At 43.3% G+C, this 17,629-nt stretch overlaps 1 protein-coding gene across 1 annotated transcript in view; it reads left to right on the top strand.

The window, feature by feature from the left end:
• Nucleotides 1-17,426, top strand: part of LOC142656668 (NXPE family member 4-like) — a 31,150-nt gene extending 13,724 nt beyond the window's left edge. The window contains exon 6 of the mRNA XM_075831594.1: nt 16,610-17,426. Coding sequence (XP_075687709.1) covers nt 16,610-17,154 — 545 coding nt within the window. The 3' untranslated portion in view covers nt 17,155-17,426. The remainder of the gene's footprint in view (nt 1-16,609) is intronic.
• The last annotated feature ends 203 nt before the right edge of the window (nt 17,427-17,629 follow it).

Below are 17,629 nucleotides of genomic sequence, written 5' to 3' on the forward strand. Positions count from 1 at the left end.
TGGCTTCTACAGCGCGACGCCACTGGAGGGATTGTTCCTACAAAAGACATGCATCCCCTATCCACAGGATAGGGGATACATGTGTGATCGCTGGGGACCGAAACTCCCCTGAAGTTCTCCATGAGAAACCTCGGATAGGGGATTCATGTCTTTTGTAGGACAAACTATAGGACTTTTTTTGTTGGGGGAGGGGCTATATGGCGTTATCTACAGGGGGGTCTGTATGGCGTTATCTACAGGGGGGGTCTGTATGGTGTTATCTACAGGGGGGCTGTATGGCGTTATCTACAGGGGGGGTCTGTATGGTGTTATCTACAGGGGGGCTGTATGGTATTATCTACAGGGGGGGTTCTGTATGGTGTTATCTACAGGGGGGTTCTGTATGGTGTTATCTACAGGGGGGGTTCTGTATGGTGTTATCTACAGGGGGGTCTGTACGGCGTTATCTACAGGGGGGTCTGTATGGCGTTATCTACAGGGGGGGTCTGTATGGTATTATCTACAGGGGGGGTCTGTATGGTGTTATCTACAGGGGGGTCTGTATGGCGTTATCTACAGGGGGGGTTCTGTATGGTGTTATCTACAGGGGGGTCTGTATGGCGTTATCTACAGGGGGGTCTGTATGGCGTTATCTACAGGGGGGGTTCTGTATGGTGTTATCTACAGGGGGGTCTGTATGGTGTTATCTACAGGGGGGTCTGTATGGTGTTATCTACAGAGGGGGACTGTATGGCGTTATCTACAGGGGGGGTTCTGTATGGTGTTATCTACAGGGGGGGTTCTGTATGGTGTTATCTACAGGGGGGTCTGTATGGCGTTATCTACAGGGGGGTCTGTATGGCGTTATCTACAGGGGGGTCTGTATGGCGTTATCTACAGGGGGGGTTCTGTATGGCGTTATCTACAGGGGGGTCTGTATGGCGTTATCTACAGGGGGGTCTGTATGGCGTTATCTACAGGGGGGTCTGTATGGTGTTATCTACAGGGGGGTGTCTGTATGGTGTTATCTACAGGGGGGTCTGTATGGCGTTATCTACAGGGGGGGTTCTGTATGGCGTTATCTACAGGGGGGTCTGTATGGCGTTATCTACAGGGGGGTCTGTATGGTGTTATCTACAGGGGGGCTGTATGGTATTATCTACAGGGGGGGTCTGTATGGTGTTATCTACAGGGGGGTCTGTATGGCGTTATCTACAGGGGGGGTTCTGTATGGTGTTATCTACAGGGGGGTCTGTATGGCGTTATCTACAGGGGGGTCTGTATGGTGTTATCTACAGAGGGGTCTGTATGGCGTTATCTACAGGGGGGTCTGTATGGCGTTATCTACAGGGGGGTCTGTATGGTGTTATCTACAGGGGGGTCTGTATGGCGTTATCTACAGGGGGGTCTGTATGGCGTTATCTACAGGGGGTTCTGTATGGTGTTATCTACAGGGGGGGGCTGTATGGTGTTATCTACAGGGGGGTCTGTATGGCGTTATCTACAGGGGGGGTCTGTATGGTGTTATCTACAGGGGGGTCTGTATGGCGTTATCTACAGGGGGGTGTCTGTATGGTGTTATCTACAGAGGGGTCTGTATGGCGTTATCTACAGGGGGGTGTCTGTATGGTGTTATCTACAGGGGGGTGTCTGTATGGTGTTATCTACAGGGGGGTTCTGTATGGCGTTATCTACAGGGGGGTCTGTATGGTGTTATCTACAGGGGGGTCTGTATGGCGTTATCTACAGGGGGGTCTGTATGGCGTTATCTACAGGGGGGTCTGTATGGCGTTATCTACAGGGGGGGTTCTGTATGGTGTTATCTACAGGGGGGTCTGTATGGCGTTATCTACAGGGGGGTCTGTATGGTGTTATCTACAGGGATGGTTCTGTATGGCGTTATCTACAGGGGGGGTCTGTATGGTGTTATCTACAGGGGGGTCTGTATGGCGTTATCTACAGGGGGGGTTCTGTATGGTGTTATCTACAGGGGGGTCTGTATGGCGTTATCTACAGGGGGGTCTGTATGGTGTTATCTACAGAGGGGGACTGTATGGCGTTATCTACAGGGGGGTGTCTGTATGGTGTTATCTACAGGGGGTGTCTGTATGGTGTTATCTACAGGGGGGTGTCTGTATGGTGTTATCTACAGGGGGGTCTGTATGGCGTTATCTACAGGGGGGTCTGTATGGCGTTATCTACAGGGGGGGTCTGTATGGCGTTATCTACAGGGGGGTCTGTATGGCGTTATCTACAGGGGGGGTCTGTATGGCGTTATCTACAGGGGGGTCTGTATGGCGTTATCTACAGGGGGGTCTGTATGCCGTTATCTACAGGGGGATCTGTATGGTTTTATCTACAGGGGGGTCTGTACGGCGTTATCTACAGGGGGGTCTGTATGGCGTTATCTACAGGGGGGGGCTGTATGGCGTTATCTACAGGGGGGGTTCTGTATGGCGTTATCTACAGGGGGGTCTGTATGGTGTTATCTACAGAGGGGGACTGTATGGCGTTATCTACAGGGGGGGTTCTGTATGGTGTTATCTACAGGGGGGTGTCTGTATGGCGTTATCTACAGGGGGGTTCTGTATGGCGTTATCTACAGGGGGGTGTCTGTATGGCGTTATCTACAGGGGGGGTTCTGTATGGTGTTATCTACAGGGGGGTCTGTACGGCGTTATCTACAGAGGGGGTTCTGTATGGCGTTATCTACAGGGGGGGTCTGTATGGTGTTATCTACAGGGGGGTCTGTATGGCGTTATCTACAGGGGGGGTTCTGTATGGTGTTATCTACAGGGGGGTCTGTATGGCGTTATCTACAGGGGGGTCTGTATGGCGTTATCTACAGGGGGGGTTCTGTATGGTGTTATCTACAGGGGGGGTCTGTATGGAGTTATCTACAGGGGGCTGTATGGTGTTATCTACAGAGGGGGACTGTATGGCGTTATCTACAGGGGGGTGTCTGTATGGCGTTATCTACAGGGGGGGGTCTGTATGGTGTTATCTACAAGGGGTGTCTGTATGGTGTTATCTACAGGGGGGTGTCTGTATGGTGTTATCTACAGGGGGGTCTGTATGGCGTTATCTACAGGGGGGTCTGTATGGCGTTATCTACAGGGGGACTGTATGGCGTTATCTACAGGGGGGTCTGTATGGCGTTATCTACAGGGGGGTCTGTATGGCGTTATCTACAGGGGGGTCTGTATGGTGTTATCTACAGGGGGGTCTGTATGGCGTTATCTACAGGGGGGTCTGTATGGTGTTATCTACAGGGGGGCTGTATGGTATTATCTACAGGGGGGTTCTGTATGGTGTTATCTACAGGGGGGTCTGTATGGCGTTATCTACAGGGGGGTCTGTATGGTGTTATCTACAGGGGGGGGTCTGTATGGTGTTATCTACAGGGGGGTCTGTATGGCGTTATCTACAGGGGGGTCTGTATGGTGTTATCTACAGGGGGGTCTGTATGGCGTTATCTACAGGGGGGTCTGTATGGCGTTATCTACAGGGGGACTGTATGGCGTTATCTACAGGGGGGTCTGTATGGCGTTATCTACAGGGGGGTCTGTATGGCGTTATCTACAGGGGGGATTGGGGCTGTAAGACGTTATCTGCAGGGGGCTGTGTATGGTGCTATCTATAGGGGGCGCTGTGTGGTGGAATCTATAGGGAGGCACTATCTACAAGGGGGGGGGGTTGTGTGATACCCAGCGGAGGGAGGGCCCCAGTCAGAAGTTTGCTATGGGGCCCAGACTTTCCTAGTTACGCCCCTGTGTCCAGCTGTTTTTTATTATTGGAGAACGGGGTCACCACCTGAAACCTCCCAACCCCTAATGAGGATTATCTAGGTATACGAGTACCTGTCAGTATTTCACATCTGCGGATGGTTCATGGACATTGATACATTGTAACGCAGGGCAGGTTGCTTTGTTAGTAAAGCTGAAGATCTTGTATATTATTATTTATATACTGAATATGTAACTAATTATATAGATTACACTGATGAGCGCTTCATATACCGCTCACGTGTTACATCGCTTGTGAGAGTCCACATCCAGCCGAGACATTGCAGAGGAGAATAAAGTCCACTTGCTTTTTCAATAACCAAACCGGAGTGCTGCCATTCTGCAGAAAGGAAAGTCCAAAGCAGCACAGAGGGAAAAAAAAATATATATAAAAGTAACAAATTCTAGGGTGCACGACACAGGAGTCAGGCCAGGGCCCTCAATATGTCCAGAAAATGAAAAAAACTCTAGTGGGTTTATTCCAAGCACATGCTTCTTTTTTTGGACGCTATCTATCTATCTATCTATCTATCTATCTATCTATCTATCTATCTATCTATCTATCTATCTATCTATCTATCTATCTATCATCTATCTATCTATCTATCTATCTATCTATCTATCTATCTATCTATCTATCTATCTATCTATCTATCTATCTCATATCTATCTATCTATCTATCTATCTATCTATCTATCTATCTATCTATCTATCTATCTATCTATCTCATATCTATCTATCTATCTATCTATCTATCTATCTATCTATCTATCTATCTATCTATCTATCTATCTATCTATCTCATATCTATCTATCTATCTATCTATCTATCTATCTATCTATCTATCTATCTATCTATCTCATATCTATCTATCTATCTATCTATCTATCTATAATAATGTCCAGCCAGTGGCGTAACTACCGCTATAGCAGCCGTCGGCACCCGCCGGCACAGCCCCTCTCCCATGGCCGAAGGCTCCGCGAGCAGCTGCTATGGCTTCTACAGCGCGACGCCACTGGAGGGATTGTTCCTACAAAAGACATGCATCCCCTATCCACAGGATAGGGGATACATGTGTGATCGCTGGGGACCGAAACTCCCCTGAAGTTCTCCATGAGAAACCTCGGATAGGGGATTCATGTCTTTTGTAGGACAAACTATAGGACTTTTTTTGTTGGGGGAGGGGCTATATGGCGTTATCTACAGGGGGGTCTGTATGGCGTTATCTACAGGGGGGGTCTGTATGGTGTTATCTACAGGGGGGCTGTATGGTGTTATCTACAGGGGGGTCTGTATGGTGTTATCTACAGGGGGGTCTGTACGGCGTTATCTACAGGGGGGTCTGTATGGCGTTATCTACAGGGGGGGTCTGTATGGTGTTATCTACAGGGGGGGGCTGTATGGTATTATCTACAGGGGGGGTCTGTATGGTGTTATCTACAGGGGGGGGCTGTATGGTATTATCTACAGGGGGGGTTCTGTATGGTGTTATCTACAGGGGGGTCTGTATGGTGTTATCTACAGGGGGGGTTCTGTATGGTGTTATCTACAGGGGGGTCTGTACGGCGTTATCTACAGGGGGGTCTGTATGGCGTTATCTACAGGGGGGGTCTGTATGGTGTTATCTACAGGGGGGTCTGTATGGCGTTATCTACAGGGGGGGTTCTGTATGGTGTTATCTACAGAGGGGGACTGTATGGCGTTATCTACAGAGGGGGTTCTGTATGGTGTTATCTACAGGGGGGTCTGTATGGTGTTATCTACAGGGGGGGTTCTGTATGGTGTTATCTACAGGGGGGTCTGTATGGTGTTATCTACAGGGGGGGTTCTGTATGGTGTTATCTACAGGGGGGTCTGTACGGCGTTATCTACAGGGGGGTCTGTATGGCGTTATCTACAGGGGGGGTCTGTATGGTGTTATCTACAGGGGGGTCTGTATGGCGTTATCTACAGGGGGGTCTGTATGGCGTTATCTACAGGGGGGGTTCTGTATGGTGTTATCTACAGGGGGGTCTGTATGGCGTTATCTACAGGGGGGCTGTATGGTGTTATCTACAGGGGGGTCTGTATGGTGTTATCTACAGGGGTGTCTGTATGGCGTTATCTACAGGGGGGTCTGTATGGTGTTATCTACAGAGGGGGACTGTATGGCGTTATCTACAGGGGGGTCTGTATGGTGTTATCTACAGAGGGGGACTGTATGGCGTTATCTACAGGGGGGTGTCTGTATGGTGTTATCTACAGGGGGTGTCTGTATGGTGTTATCTACAGGGGGGTGTCTGTATGGTGTTATCTACAGGGGGGTCTGTATGGCGTTATCTACAGGGGGGTCTGTATGGCGTTATCTACAGGGGGGTCTGTATGGCGTTATCTACAGGGGGACTGTATGGCGTTATCTACAGGGGGGTCTGTATGGCGTTATCTACAGGGGGGTCTGTATGGCGTTATCTACAGGGGGGATTGGGGCTGTAAGACGTTATCTGCAGGGGGCTGTGTATGGTGCTATCTATAGGGGGCGCTGTGTGGTGGAATCTATAGGGAGGCACTATCTACAAGGGGGGGGGTTGTGTGATACCCAGCGGAGGGAGGGCCCCAGTCAGAAGTTTGCTATGGGGCCCAGACTTTCCTAGTTACGCCCCTGTGTCCAGCTGTTTTTTATTATTGGAGAACGGGGTCACCACCTGAAACCTCCCAACTCCTAATGAGGATTATCTAGGTATACGAGTACCTGTCAGTATTTCACATCTGCGGATGGTTCATGGACATTGATACATTGTAACGCAGGGCAGGTTGCTTTGTTAGTAAAGCTGAAGATCTTGTATATTATTATTTATATACTGAATATGTAACTAATTATATAGATTACACTGATGAGCGCTTCATATACCGCTCACGTGTTACATCGCTTGTGAGAGTCCACATCCAGCCGAGACATTGCAGAGGAGAATAAAGTCCACTTGCTTTTTCAATAACCAAACCGGAGTGCTGCCATTCTGCAGAAAGGAAAGTCCAAAGCAGCACAGAGGAAAAAATATATATAAAAGTAACAAATTCTAGGGTGCACGACACAGGAGTCAGGCCAGGGCCCTCAATATGTCCAGAAAATGAAAAAAACTCTAGTGGGTTTATTCCAAGCACATGCTTCTTTTTTTGGACGCTATCTATCTATCTATCTATCTATCTATCTATCTATCTATCTATCTAATATCTATCTATCTATCTATCTATCTATCTATCTATCTATCTATCTATCTCATATCTATCTATCTATCTCATATCTATCTATCTATCTATCTAATATCTATCTATCTATCTATCTATCTATCTATCTATCTATCTATCTATCTATCTATCTATCTATCTAATATCTATCTATCTATCTATCTATCTATCTATCTATCTATCTATCTATCTATCATCTATCTATCTATCTATCTATCTATCTATCTATCTAATATCTATCTATCTATCTATCTATCTATCTATCTATCTATCTATCTATCTATCTATCTATCTATCTATCTCATATCTATCTATCTATATATCTATCTATCTATCTATCTATCTATCTCATATCTATCTATCTATCTATATATCTATCTATCTATCTATCTATCTATCTCATATCTATCTATCTATCTATCTATCTATCTATCTATCTATCTATCTATCTATCTATCTATCTATCTATCTATCTATCTATCTCATATCTATCTATCTATCTCATATCTATCTATCTATCTATCTAATATCTATCTATCTATCTATCTATCTATCTATCTATCTATCTATCTATCTATCTATCTAATATCTATCTATCTATCTATCTATCTATCTATCTATCTATCTATCTATCTATCTATCTATCTATCTATCTATCTATCTATCTATCTATCTATCATCTATCTATCTATCTATCTATCTATCTAATATCTATCTATCTATCTATCTATCTATCTATCTATCTATCTATCTATCTCATATCTATCTATCTATATATCTATCTATCTATCTATCTATCTATCTATCTATCTATCTATCTATCTATCTATCTATCTATCTATCTATCTATCTATCTATCTATCTATATATCTATCTATCTATCTATCTATCTATCTATCTATCTATCTATCTCATATCTATCTATCTATCTATCTATCTATATATCTATCTATCTATCTATCTATCTATCTATCTATCTATCTATCTATCTATCTATCTATCTATCTATCTATCTCATATCTATCTATCTATCTATCTATCTATCTATCTATCTATCTATCTATCTATCTATCTATCTATCATCTATCTATCTATCTATCTATCTATCTATCTATCTATCTATCTATCTCATATCTATCTATCTATCTATCTATCTATCTATCTATCTATCTATCTATCTATCTATCTATCTATCTATCTATCTATCTATCATCTATCAATTCAATTTCAATTAAATTCAAAGAAGCTTTATTGGCAGGACCAAATACATATTAGCATTGCCAAAGCAAGTAAGAAGTAAGGGAATGAGGGATAGGGACTGAGGGCTTGGGGATAGGGACACATCTAGGGTCGGGGTTATACAAGTCCATGGCATATCATGTCTCTCTCAGTTTATGGCATGCAGTGACATATTGTGCCGCTGTGCCCACTGTGGTTTCCTCTTCACCCAGCAGGATGTAGAGTTTCTCTTCCTCTTCCATGGAGCTGAAGTCCGGTAAGAGATCGGAGAGTCTCCTGAAGTGAGTGTCCCTCACTGCTGAGTATTTGGAGCAGTGTAGCAGGAAGTGGGTCTCATCCTCCACGGCCTCCTGGTCGCACTGTTGGCACAGTCGGCTCTCCCTGGGCTTGTAGGTCTGTCTGTGGCGCCCGGATTCGATGAGCAGGTTGTGGGCGCTCAGTCTGTAGCGGCTCAGGATCTGTCTGTCTCTGGGGTTTGGCAGTTTCTCCAGATATGGCGCCAGTTTATATTCCCGCTGTAGACTCCGGTATATTGTCAGTTTCTGGGATGTCTTTATGTCGTTCCTCCAGTCACTGATATATTCCTCTTGGCCTTTGTTTATTGTCTTCTTGATTTCGGCTTTTGTGAGGCCGCGCTGAGTGACATTTTCTTCAGGCCGGGTCAGGGTGAGATGTTCTGCGGGGCCTGGTTTACCTGGGACCCCTTGGTGTAACAGGGCTTTATGGTGATAGGAACTTTGCCTGCTGCTGTGTAGATGGGCCCAGAATGATAGCGCCCTCTTCTGGATTGTGAGGTGTAGTGGGAATCTGCCCAGTTCTGCCCGACAGGCACTATTTGAGGTGCTCCGATGGACTTGGAGAAGGTGTTTGCAGAATTCTAGGTGGAAGATTTCTGTTGGGCTGGAATCCCACCTTGACCAGTCTGGGTATGTGTCCGGACCCCAGACTTCACTGGCATACAGGAGGATTGGGGAGATGATGGAGTCAAAGATTTTCAGCCAGACCGTCACTGGTGGTTTGAGATGATAGAGTTTTCGTCTGATGGCATAGAAGGTTTTGCACGCCTTGTCTTTCAGAATCTCTATGGCTTGTTTAAAGCTTCCTGATTGGTTGATTTCTAGGCCCAGGTAAGTGTACCTGTCGGTCGCTGTGATTGTGGCGTTATTTAGTGTGAAGGTCGGGTGCCTGGGGGATTTTGAGTTTCTCTTCTGGAACACCATGATGTTGGTTTTCTTGGCATTGATGGGTAGTGCCCACGTGGAGCTGAATTTTTCTAGGATTTGCAGGTTGTCTTGGAGACCTTTCTCGGTTGGTGATAGTAACAGAAGGTCATCTGCATACAACAGGAATTTCACCTGGGTGTCATGGAGGGCGAGACCTGGTGCTGAGGAGGATTCCAGAGCTGTGGCCAGTTCATTGATGTAGATGTTGAAGAGCGTTGGACTGAGGCTGCAGCCTTGTCTGACTCCTCGGCTCTGCTGGAAATCAGCCGTTCTTCTCCCGTTCACCTTCACGCTGCATCTGTTCTCTGTGTAGGAGCTTCTGATGACGTCATAGGTTTTACCTCCTATTCCGCTCTCCAGCAGTTTCAGGAATAGGCCCGGGTGCCACACTGAGTCAAAGGCCTTCTTAAAGTCCACAAAACAGGCGTAAATCTTCCCATGCTTTGTATTGTGGACGTGGCTCTTGATGAGGCTGCGCAGGGTGTAGATGTGGTCAGTGGTGCGGTGGTTTGGCATGAACCCAGCTTGGCTTTGGTGGAGGACATTGTGCTGGGTGAGGAAGCTGAGGATTCTCTTATTCAGGATGCTGCTGAACAGTTTCCCCAGGTTGCTGCTGACACATATCCCTCGGTAGTTGGCCGGGTCGTACCTGTCCCCACTCTTGTGGATTGGTGTTATAAGGCCTTGGTTCCAGATTTGCGGGAAGTAGCCGGCACTCAGCACTATATTAAATAGTTTGACTATTGCGGCCTGTATTTCTGGCGGGCTGTGTTTTATCATTTCTGGTGAGATTCTGTCTAGGCCGCTGGATTTTTTACACCTTATGTCTGAGGTTCTCTCTGTTACTTCTTGAAGTGTTATTGGTGTATCCAGGGGGTTTTGAGAATCTTTAAGTGTTTCCTCCATCGCCTTCAATTTTGATATTATTTGTTTTTGTTCTTGGCTTTGTTCTTCTTTCGGGATATCTTTGTAGAGGTCCCTGAAATATTGGAGCCAGATGTTGCCATTTTGAATATGAAGGTTGTTTTTCTTGCAATTTTTGCCCATGTGTTTCCATAATTCCCAGAACGAGTTGTCATGGAGGGCGTCTTGGAGTTGGGTAAGTTTGGTGGAGATGTGCCTTTGTTTTTTCTTTCGGAGGATGGTCTTGTATTGCCTCTGTATGTTGCTGTAGGCCTCCTTCAGACCGCTGTTGTTTGGGTCTCGGTGCTTCTTATTTGAGGCATTTCTTAGGGTCTTCCGTACTTCTTTGCACTCACGGTCAAACCAACCGTTAGGATGTATTTCTTGTGGCCTCTTGTAGTCACATCTTTTCAGGTCAGACTTCTCTGCCATGGTATAGAATATATTATTGAGGTCATTTACGGCCTGATTTACCCCTCCTGGGCTTGTCTCATACACCTTGTTGTAGAGGTTGTGAAGCATCTCCTGCACTTCTGGTCTGTTCATTGTCTCTTTATATTTTATAGTTGACGTTTTGGACCATTTATAAGATGGGGGCAGGTTGAAGAGGCCGCTTTGATGTGGTTTTTGTGCAGATGGTTTGGTTGTGGATTTGATGTATAGAAGTAATTGGTTGTGATCTGACAGGTGCGTTTGTGGAGTGACTATGAGTGCGCCAATGTTTGCGGGGTCCATGTCCGTGATGGCATAGTCTACTACACTGCTGCCTACATGGGAGTTTAGTGTATACCTTCCTAAAGAGTCTCCCTTGGTGCGGCCATTCAGTATGTGGAGTCCTAAGCTTCGACATAGATTCAGTAGTTTTTTCCCGCTTTTGTTGACGGTGCTGTCATAGCTGTTTCTCTCTTTCTGTAGGGAGTTATGACAGTCGGCCTCTGCTCCAAAGATGAAGATATTTCCATCATTGGTCAGGTAGTCTTTATCTCTCCCCGTTCTTGCATTGAGGTCTCCGTAGATGAGAACGCTGCCCAGGGTCTGGAAATGGGCGGCTTCCCTTTGTATAATCTCAAAGCTGTCTGGGTTGGAGTACGGGGACTCTGGCGGTGCGATGTACGTTGCGCAGAGATACATGTCAGACTGAGAGGTGAGGATGGAGCTGCCTATTCTTATCCAGATGTGGCTGTCTCCTCGCTTCACGGCTTTGATCTGCTCATGGAGCTCCTCCTTGTACCAGACTAATATTCCTCCTGAACACCGACCCTGCTTGATGTGTTTATTTTTCAGGGCGGGGACAGAGATTTCCCTGTATCCAGTGGGCACCAGGGACTCATTCTCTGTCCTAGTCCATGTTTCCAGGAGGATTTGTATATCGCTATTTTTCAGTCTTTGGATGAAGTCTGGATCGTTAATTTTGCATCCAAAGGCTGAGGCGTTGAGGCCTTGAATATTCCAGCTGCTGATTATAAAGGACGTCATTGTGTGTCCATATACCTTGTAATGAGCGGCGCTGTGTAGGACGGGCTGGAGATGTGACTGTTGGATGTGTTGTAGATGTTCTCGTGTTGTACAGTCACATTAGTTTTTTACATAGAGTGCTGAGCAGGGTCTTTATCATCTCCATGTCTCTGCTCTGCGTGTCTCTGTGTGAGGCAGGGGGTTTCCTCCATGTCTCTGCTCTGCGTGTCTCTGTGTGAGGCAGGGTGTTTCCTCCATGTCTCTGCTCTGCGTGTCTCTGTGTGAGGCAGGGGGTTTCCTCCATGTCTCTGCTCTGCGTGTCTCTGTGTGAGGCAGGGGGTTTCCTCCATGTCTCTGCTCTGTGTGTCTCTGTGTGAGGCAGGGGGTTTCCTCCATGTCTCTGCTCTGCGTGTCTCTGTGTGAGGCAGGGGGTTTTCTCCATGGCTTTTGCCTCTGTTGGTCTGACCTTGGGTAAAGGGGTTTTTCTCCTGGGTGTAGTGAGGTGTGTGGAGTTTGAGGTCTTTTCATTGTTAGTGATGTCTCCATGTTTTGGCTTTGGCTGGTGTGGGGTCCAGGTCTGGGGGGTCTGTTCAGCACAATGTCTTTCAGTTCTTTGGCCAGAAGGCTGACCCCTCGTTTGTTGAGGTGTTTGTCATCATACAGGTGGTGCTGCTCTATGGAGGGGTGTTGTGCCAGGCTGATGTTTGACATTGAGCTGATGTTCGCTGCCAGCTCTGTGTTGATGGCCTGGGTGATCTCGTTGGGTACATCTTTTCTTGGGAGCACGGATGATATAATTATTTTACTGTCAGGGAACTTTTGTTGTGCCGTCTTTGCTAGTTGGGTCAGTTGTTCTGCAATCTGCTGTTGCTGGTCTTGGAGGTTGTTTGTACCCGTGTGTATAATGAGATGGTTTGGATTGGTAAAATGTGGGTTATTGATGACTGATGTGACTTGTTGGATAGTTGCACAGTGAATTTTACTGACCCTTTTTCCTGGGAAGAGTCGCCGTAAATTAAGGTATTTGCCATTTGAGTCAATTATTAGGACAGTATCAGGACATTGTGACTTGCGGGTGGCTTGTCTGATGCTTGTGTCCTGGGTCCTGCTTGGTGGTGTTATGTGGTGCTGCTGTGGTTCTGTGCTGGAGGTTTGGTTGGCGGTCGGCTTTGTACCCACTTGTATCGCTCTGTTTTCTCCTAGTTTGTTTTCATTAATTTCAGGAATATTTATTGGGTTTGGGTGATTTGATGTACTAGCGCCCTGGTCATTGGCAGTCCTTATGTCAGCGCTCTCCCTTGCTCCTAGACTTTGTGTTTGTGGTTTTAGATTTTCTATCTCTAATCTGAGCTTTGTATTTTCTTGTTGCAGCTCTCGGAGTGTACATTGTATTTCCTGCAGAGCTGATGCATGTTCACACTTCAGTTTGTTTATCTCTTTAATTACTTGGTCATTTGTGTTTTTGTCACCGAGATTTCTTTGAAGTTCTTCTTTGAATTGTACAAAGTCTCTTTCTAATTGAGATAAACAGTCTCTGAGGGTGTCGGGTGAGGGGTGTGGGACATTGGGACATGGGGCAGCGGGGGTGTCGCTGGAGATTGTCTCTGTATGTCCATCTCTGGTCTGGGTTGCTGGAGTTTGTTGTTCTTTGTAAGTTTGGGCCTGGTCTTTAATATGATGAAAGATTTCTTGGAATTCCTCTAGCTTGTCCTCATTGCCTTGTATGAGAACGTTGCCGTTATTGTATAGACTTATGGTAAGTGTAATACTCCCATCATTTCCTGGGTCTTTTATTCTGATCTGTCGGCCCTTATTGATGCCACACTTTGATATGTCCTTATAGTGCTGGCACAGGGCTGTGTGCCAGGCGGAGCGGTGCTCAGTGTAGAATAATACATTTGTTTTCCTCTTGACTTCTTCTTTAGAGGTAAAGTCAGCAAAAAGTGTCTCTGGATTGTGTCTGATTGTGGCATGTTTTACTGCTTTCCTCGCTTGAATGCTCCTCTGCTCTTCGGAGTATGTGATCTCCAAGGTGCCGGACCCCCTGTTGTCTGAATCTTCTATCCCAAACTCCGTCTTATGGACATTTACTTTATTCTGCATTTCTTGTTCTAAGTTGTGATTTTCCATTTTTAGATAAATCCTTATATCTCTGGTGTTTTCTCTCTAGTCGGATTGTGTTGGTGTTGCAGGAAGTTCTTACCTTTTGGATGCTCAGTTCTCTGGACTCGGTCAGACTTGATGTTCTCTGCTGCAGTCTGTCCTCTAAGCAAAATTCTTGTTTTTTCTTTCAAATCTTTACATTTCTTATTTTTCATGAAGAACTTTTAGTCCTGTCTTCCATGGAGTCTGTATTATCCAGGTTATGCCTTACAGTTTGCTCATTACAAGGTATATATTGATGTAGACTCAGGAGCTCATGTTCAGTGCTGCTTACTCCTTGGGAACCTGGGCGGTTTCATCTATCATCTATCTATCTATCTATCTATCTATCTATCTATCTATCTATCTATCTATCTATCTATCTATCTATCTATCTATCTATCTATCTATCTATCTATCTATCTATCTATCTATCTATCTATCTCATATCTATCATCTATCTATCTATCTAATATCTATCTATCTATCTATCTATCTATCTATCTATCTATCTATCTATCTATCTATCTATCTATCTATCTATCTATCTATCTATCTATCTCATATCTATCATCTATCTATCTATCTATCTATCTAATATCTATCTATCTATCGATCGATCGATCGATCGATCTATCGATCTATCTATCTATCTATCTATCTATCTATCTATCTATCTATCTATCTATCTATCTATCTATCTATCTCATATCTATCTATCTATCTATCTATCTATCTATCTATCTATCTATCTATCTATCTATCTATCTATCTATCTATCTATCTCATATCTATCTATCTATCTATCTATCTATCTATCTATCTAATATCTATCTATCTATCTATCTATCTATCTATCTATCTATCTATCTATCTCATATCTATCTATCTATCTATCTATCTATCTATCTATCTATCTATCTATCTATCTATCTCATATCTATCTATCTATCTATCTATCTATCTATCTATCTATCTATCTATCTATCTATCTATCTATCATCTATCTATCTATCTATCTATCTATCTATCTATCTATCTATCTATCTATCTATCTATCTATCTATCTATCTCATATCTATCTATCTATCTATCTATCTATCTATCTATCTATCTATCTATCTATCTATCTATCATCTATCTATCTATCTATCTATCTATCTATCTATCTATCTATCTATCTATCTATCTCATATCTATCATCTATCTATCTATCTATCTAATATCTATCTATCTATCTATCTATCTATCTATCTATCTATCTATCTATCGATCGATCTATCGATCTATCTATCTATCTATCTATCTATCTATCTATCTATCTATCTATCTATCTATCTATCTATCTATCTATCTATCTATCTATCTCATATCTATCTATCTATCTCATATCTATCTATCTATCTATCTATCTATCTATCTATCTATCTATCATCTATCTATCTATCTATCTATCTATCTCATATCTATCATCTATCTATCTATCTATCTATCTATCTATCTATCTATCTATCTATCTAATATCTATCTATCTATCTCATATCTATCTATCTATCTATCTATCTATCTATCTATCTATCTATCTATCTATCTATCTATCTATCTATCTATCTATCTATCTATCTCATATCTATCTATCTATCTCATATCTATCTATCTATCTAATATCTATCTATCTATCTATCTATCTATCTATCTATCTATCTATCGATCGATCGATCGATCGATCGATCGATCTATCTATCTATCTATCTATCTATCTATCTATCTATCTATCTATCTATCTATCTATCTATCTATCTATCTATCTATCTCATATCTATCTATCTATCATCTATCTCATATCTTTCTATCTATCTATCTATCATCTATCTATCTATTTATCTATCTATCTATCATCTATCTCATATCTATCTATCTATCTATCTATCTATCTATCTATCTATCTATCTATCTATCTATCTATCTATCTATCATCTATCTATCTATCTATCTATCTATCTATCTATCTATCTATCTATCTATCTATCTATCTATCTATCTATCTCATATCTATCTATCTATCTATCTATCTATCTATCATCTATCTATCTATCTATCTATCTATCTATCTATCTATCTATCTATCTATCTATCTATCTATCTATCTATCTATCTATCTATCTCATATCTATCTATCTATCTATCTATCATCTATCTATCTATCTATCTATCTATCTATCTATCTATCTATCTATCTATCTATCTATCTCATATCTATCTATCTATCTATCTCATATCTATCTATCTCATATCTATCTATCTATCTATCTCATATCTATCTCTCATATCTATCTATCTATCTATCTATCTATCTATCTATCTATCTATCTATCTATCTATCTATCTATCTATCTATCTATCTATCTATCTCATATCTATCTATCTATCTCATATCTATCTATCTATCTATCTATCTATCTATCTATCTATCTATCTATCTCAGACTTTGTGTGCCAGGGCATGATGTGGCAGTCTGAGGGTATCTGGGTCGTGCCCCCTTTCCGGGACCAGTCCCACCCCCTGCGACCCTCATCGTTACCCCACTGTATCTGTCTCTCTATCTTCTATTTATTATTTATCTATCAATAAAAAAACATCTTACGTATTTTGTTTTCAGTTGTAGATTATTTTAACCACACAGAAGATGAGATGCAATCTTGGCAAAAGACTCTTCTAGCGATAAACCAGGAAAAGTTTATCTACATCCAGTGGAAGAAACATACTTTTCCATTCGTCAGCAAAACCTTCTACTCTATCAAGGAGGACGCCTACATGGCCCGGCAGATCGATCAGGTTGGGGGAGGAGAAAACACAATCATTGTTCTCACTTTAGGACAACACTTTAGACCTTTCCCATTCCGAGTTTTCATCAGGTCCGCCATCAACGTCCGCAAGGCTGTAGAGAGGCTCCTCATCCGTAGCCCCAGGACCAAGGTGATCATCAAGGAAGAGAATGCCCGGGACATGGACATAGACATGGAAAGGTTCAGCGACTTCCATGGATATGTCCAGTATCTGGTGCTCAGGGACATTTTTCATGGGTTAAATGTTGGGTTCGTTGATGGTTTGGACATGACCATAGCTTACGCTTGTGAAGTCATTCATCCCCCGAGCGAAGTTCTGGAGAACATCATCAGCATGTCCTTCACTCAAGCTTCTTAATTATGCTGGGAACATATACGATAGACTACATAGCGAACGCCTACAATGCATTTTGCAAAATACTGGTGCACCTTAAAGACTAATTGATATTGTCTCGGTAAATTCTTGTGAATGAAGTAAATATGGACGGCATTGACATTTCAAATACACATTGTCTGAAGAAACTGCAAAAAACAATAACGTTATTCTTATTTATTTGTAATGGTTACCGAGAAATGTATGAAATTATACCCAACACAAAACATCTATGTTCATGCAGTACTACATCGCCATCCGGTGGCAGGTTTGTATTACTACATGTTTTGAAATTCAATGGACTTTGAATGTAGAGGGGTAAAAACTTACAGCTACAGCCCAGTGGCAGAGCAAGCTCCTAGGATTTTGTTTGTCATGGCCACACTATGTTATGTATCATGTATAAATGACTTTTTACGCATATACATTATTTTCTGCAGATTTTTTTTGGATGCCAATC

Source organism: Rhinoderma darwinii, chromosome 6, assembly GCF_050947455.1.
Source record: "Rhinoderma darwinii isolate aRhiDar2 chromosome 6, aRhiDar2.hap1, whole genome shotgun sequence".
NCBI classification, from domain to species: Eukaryota; Metazoa; Chordata; class Amphibia; order Anura; family Rhinodermatidae; genus Rhinoderma; species Rhinoderma darwinii.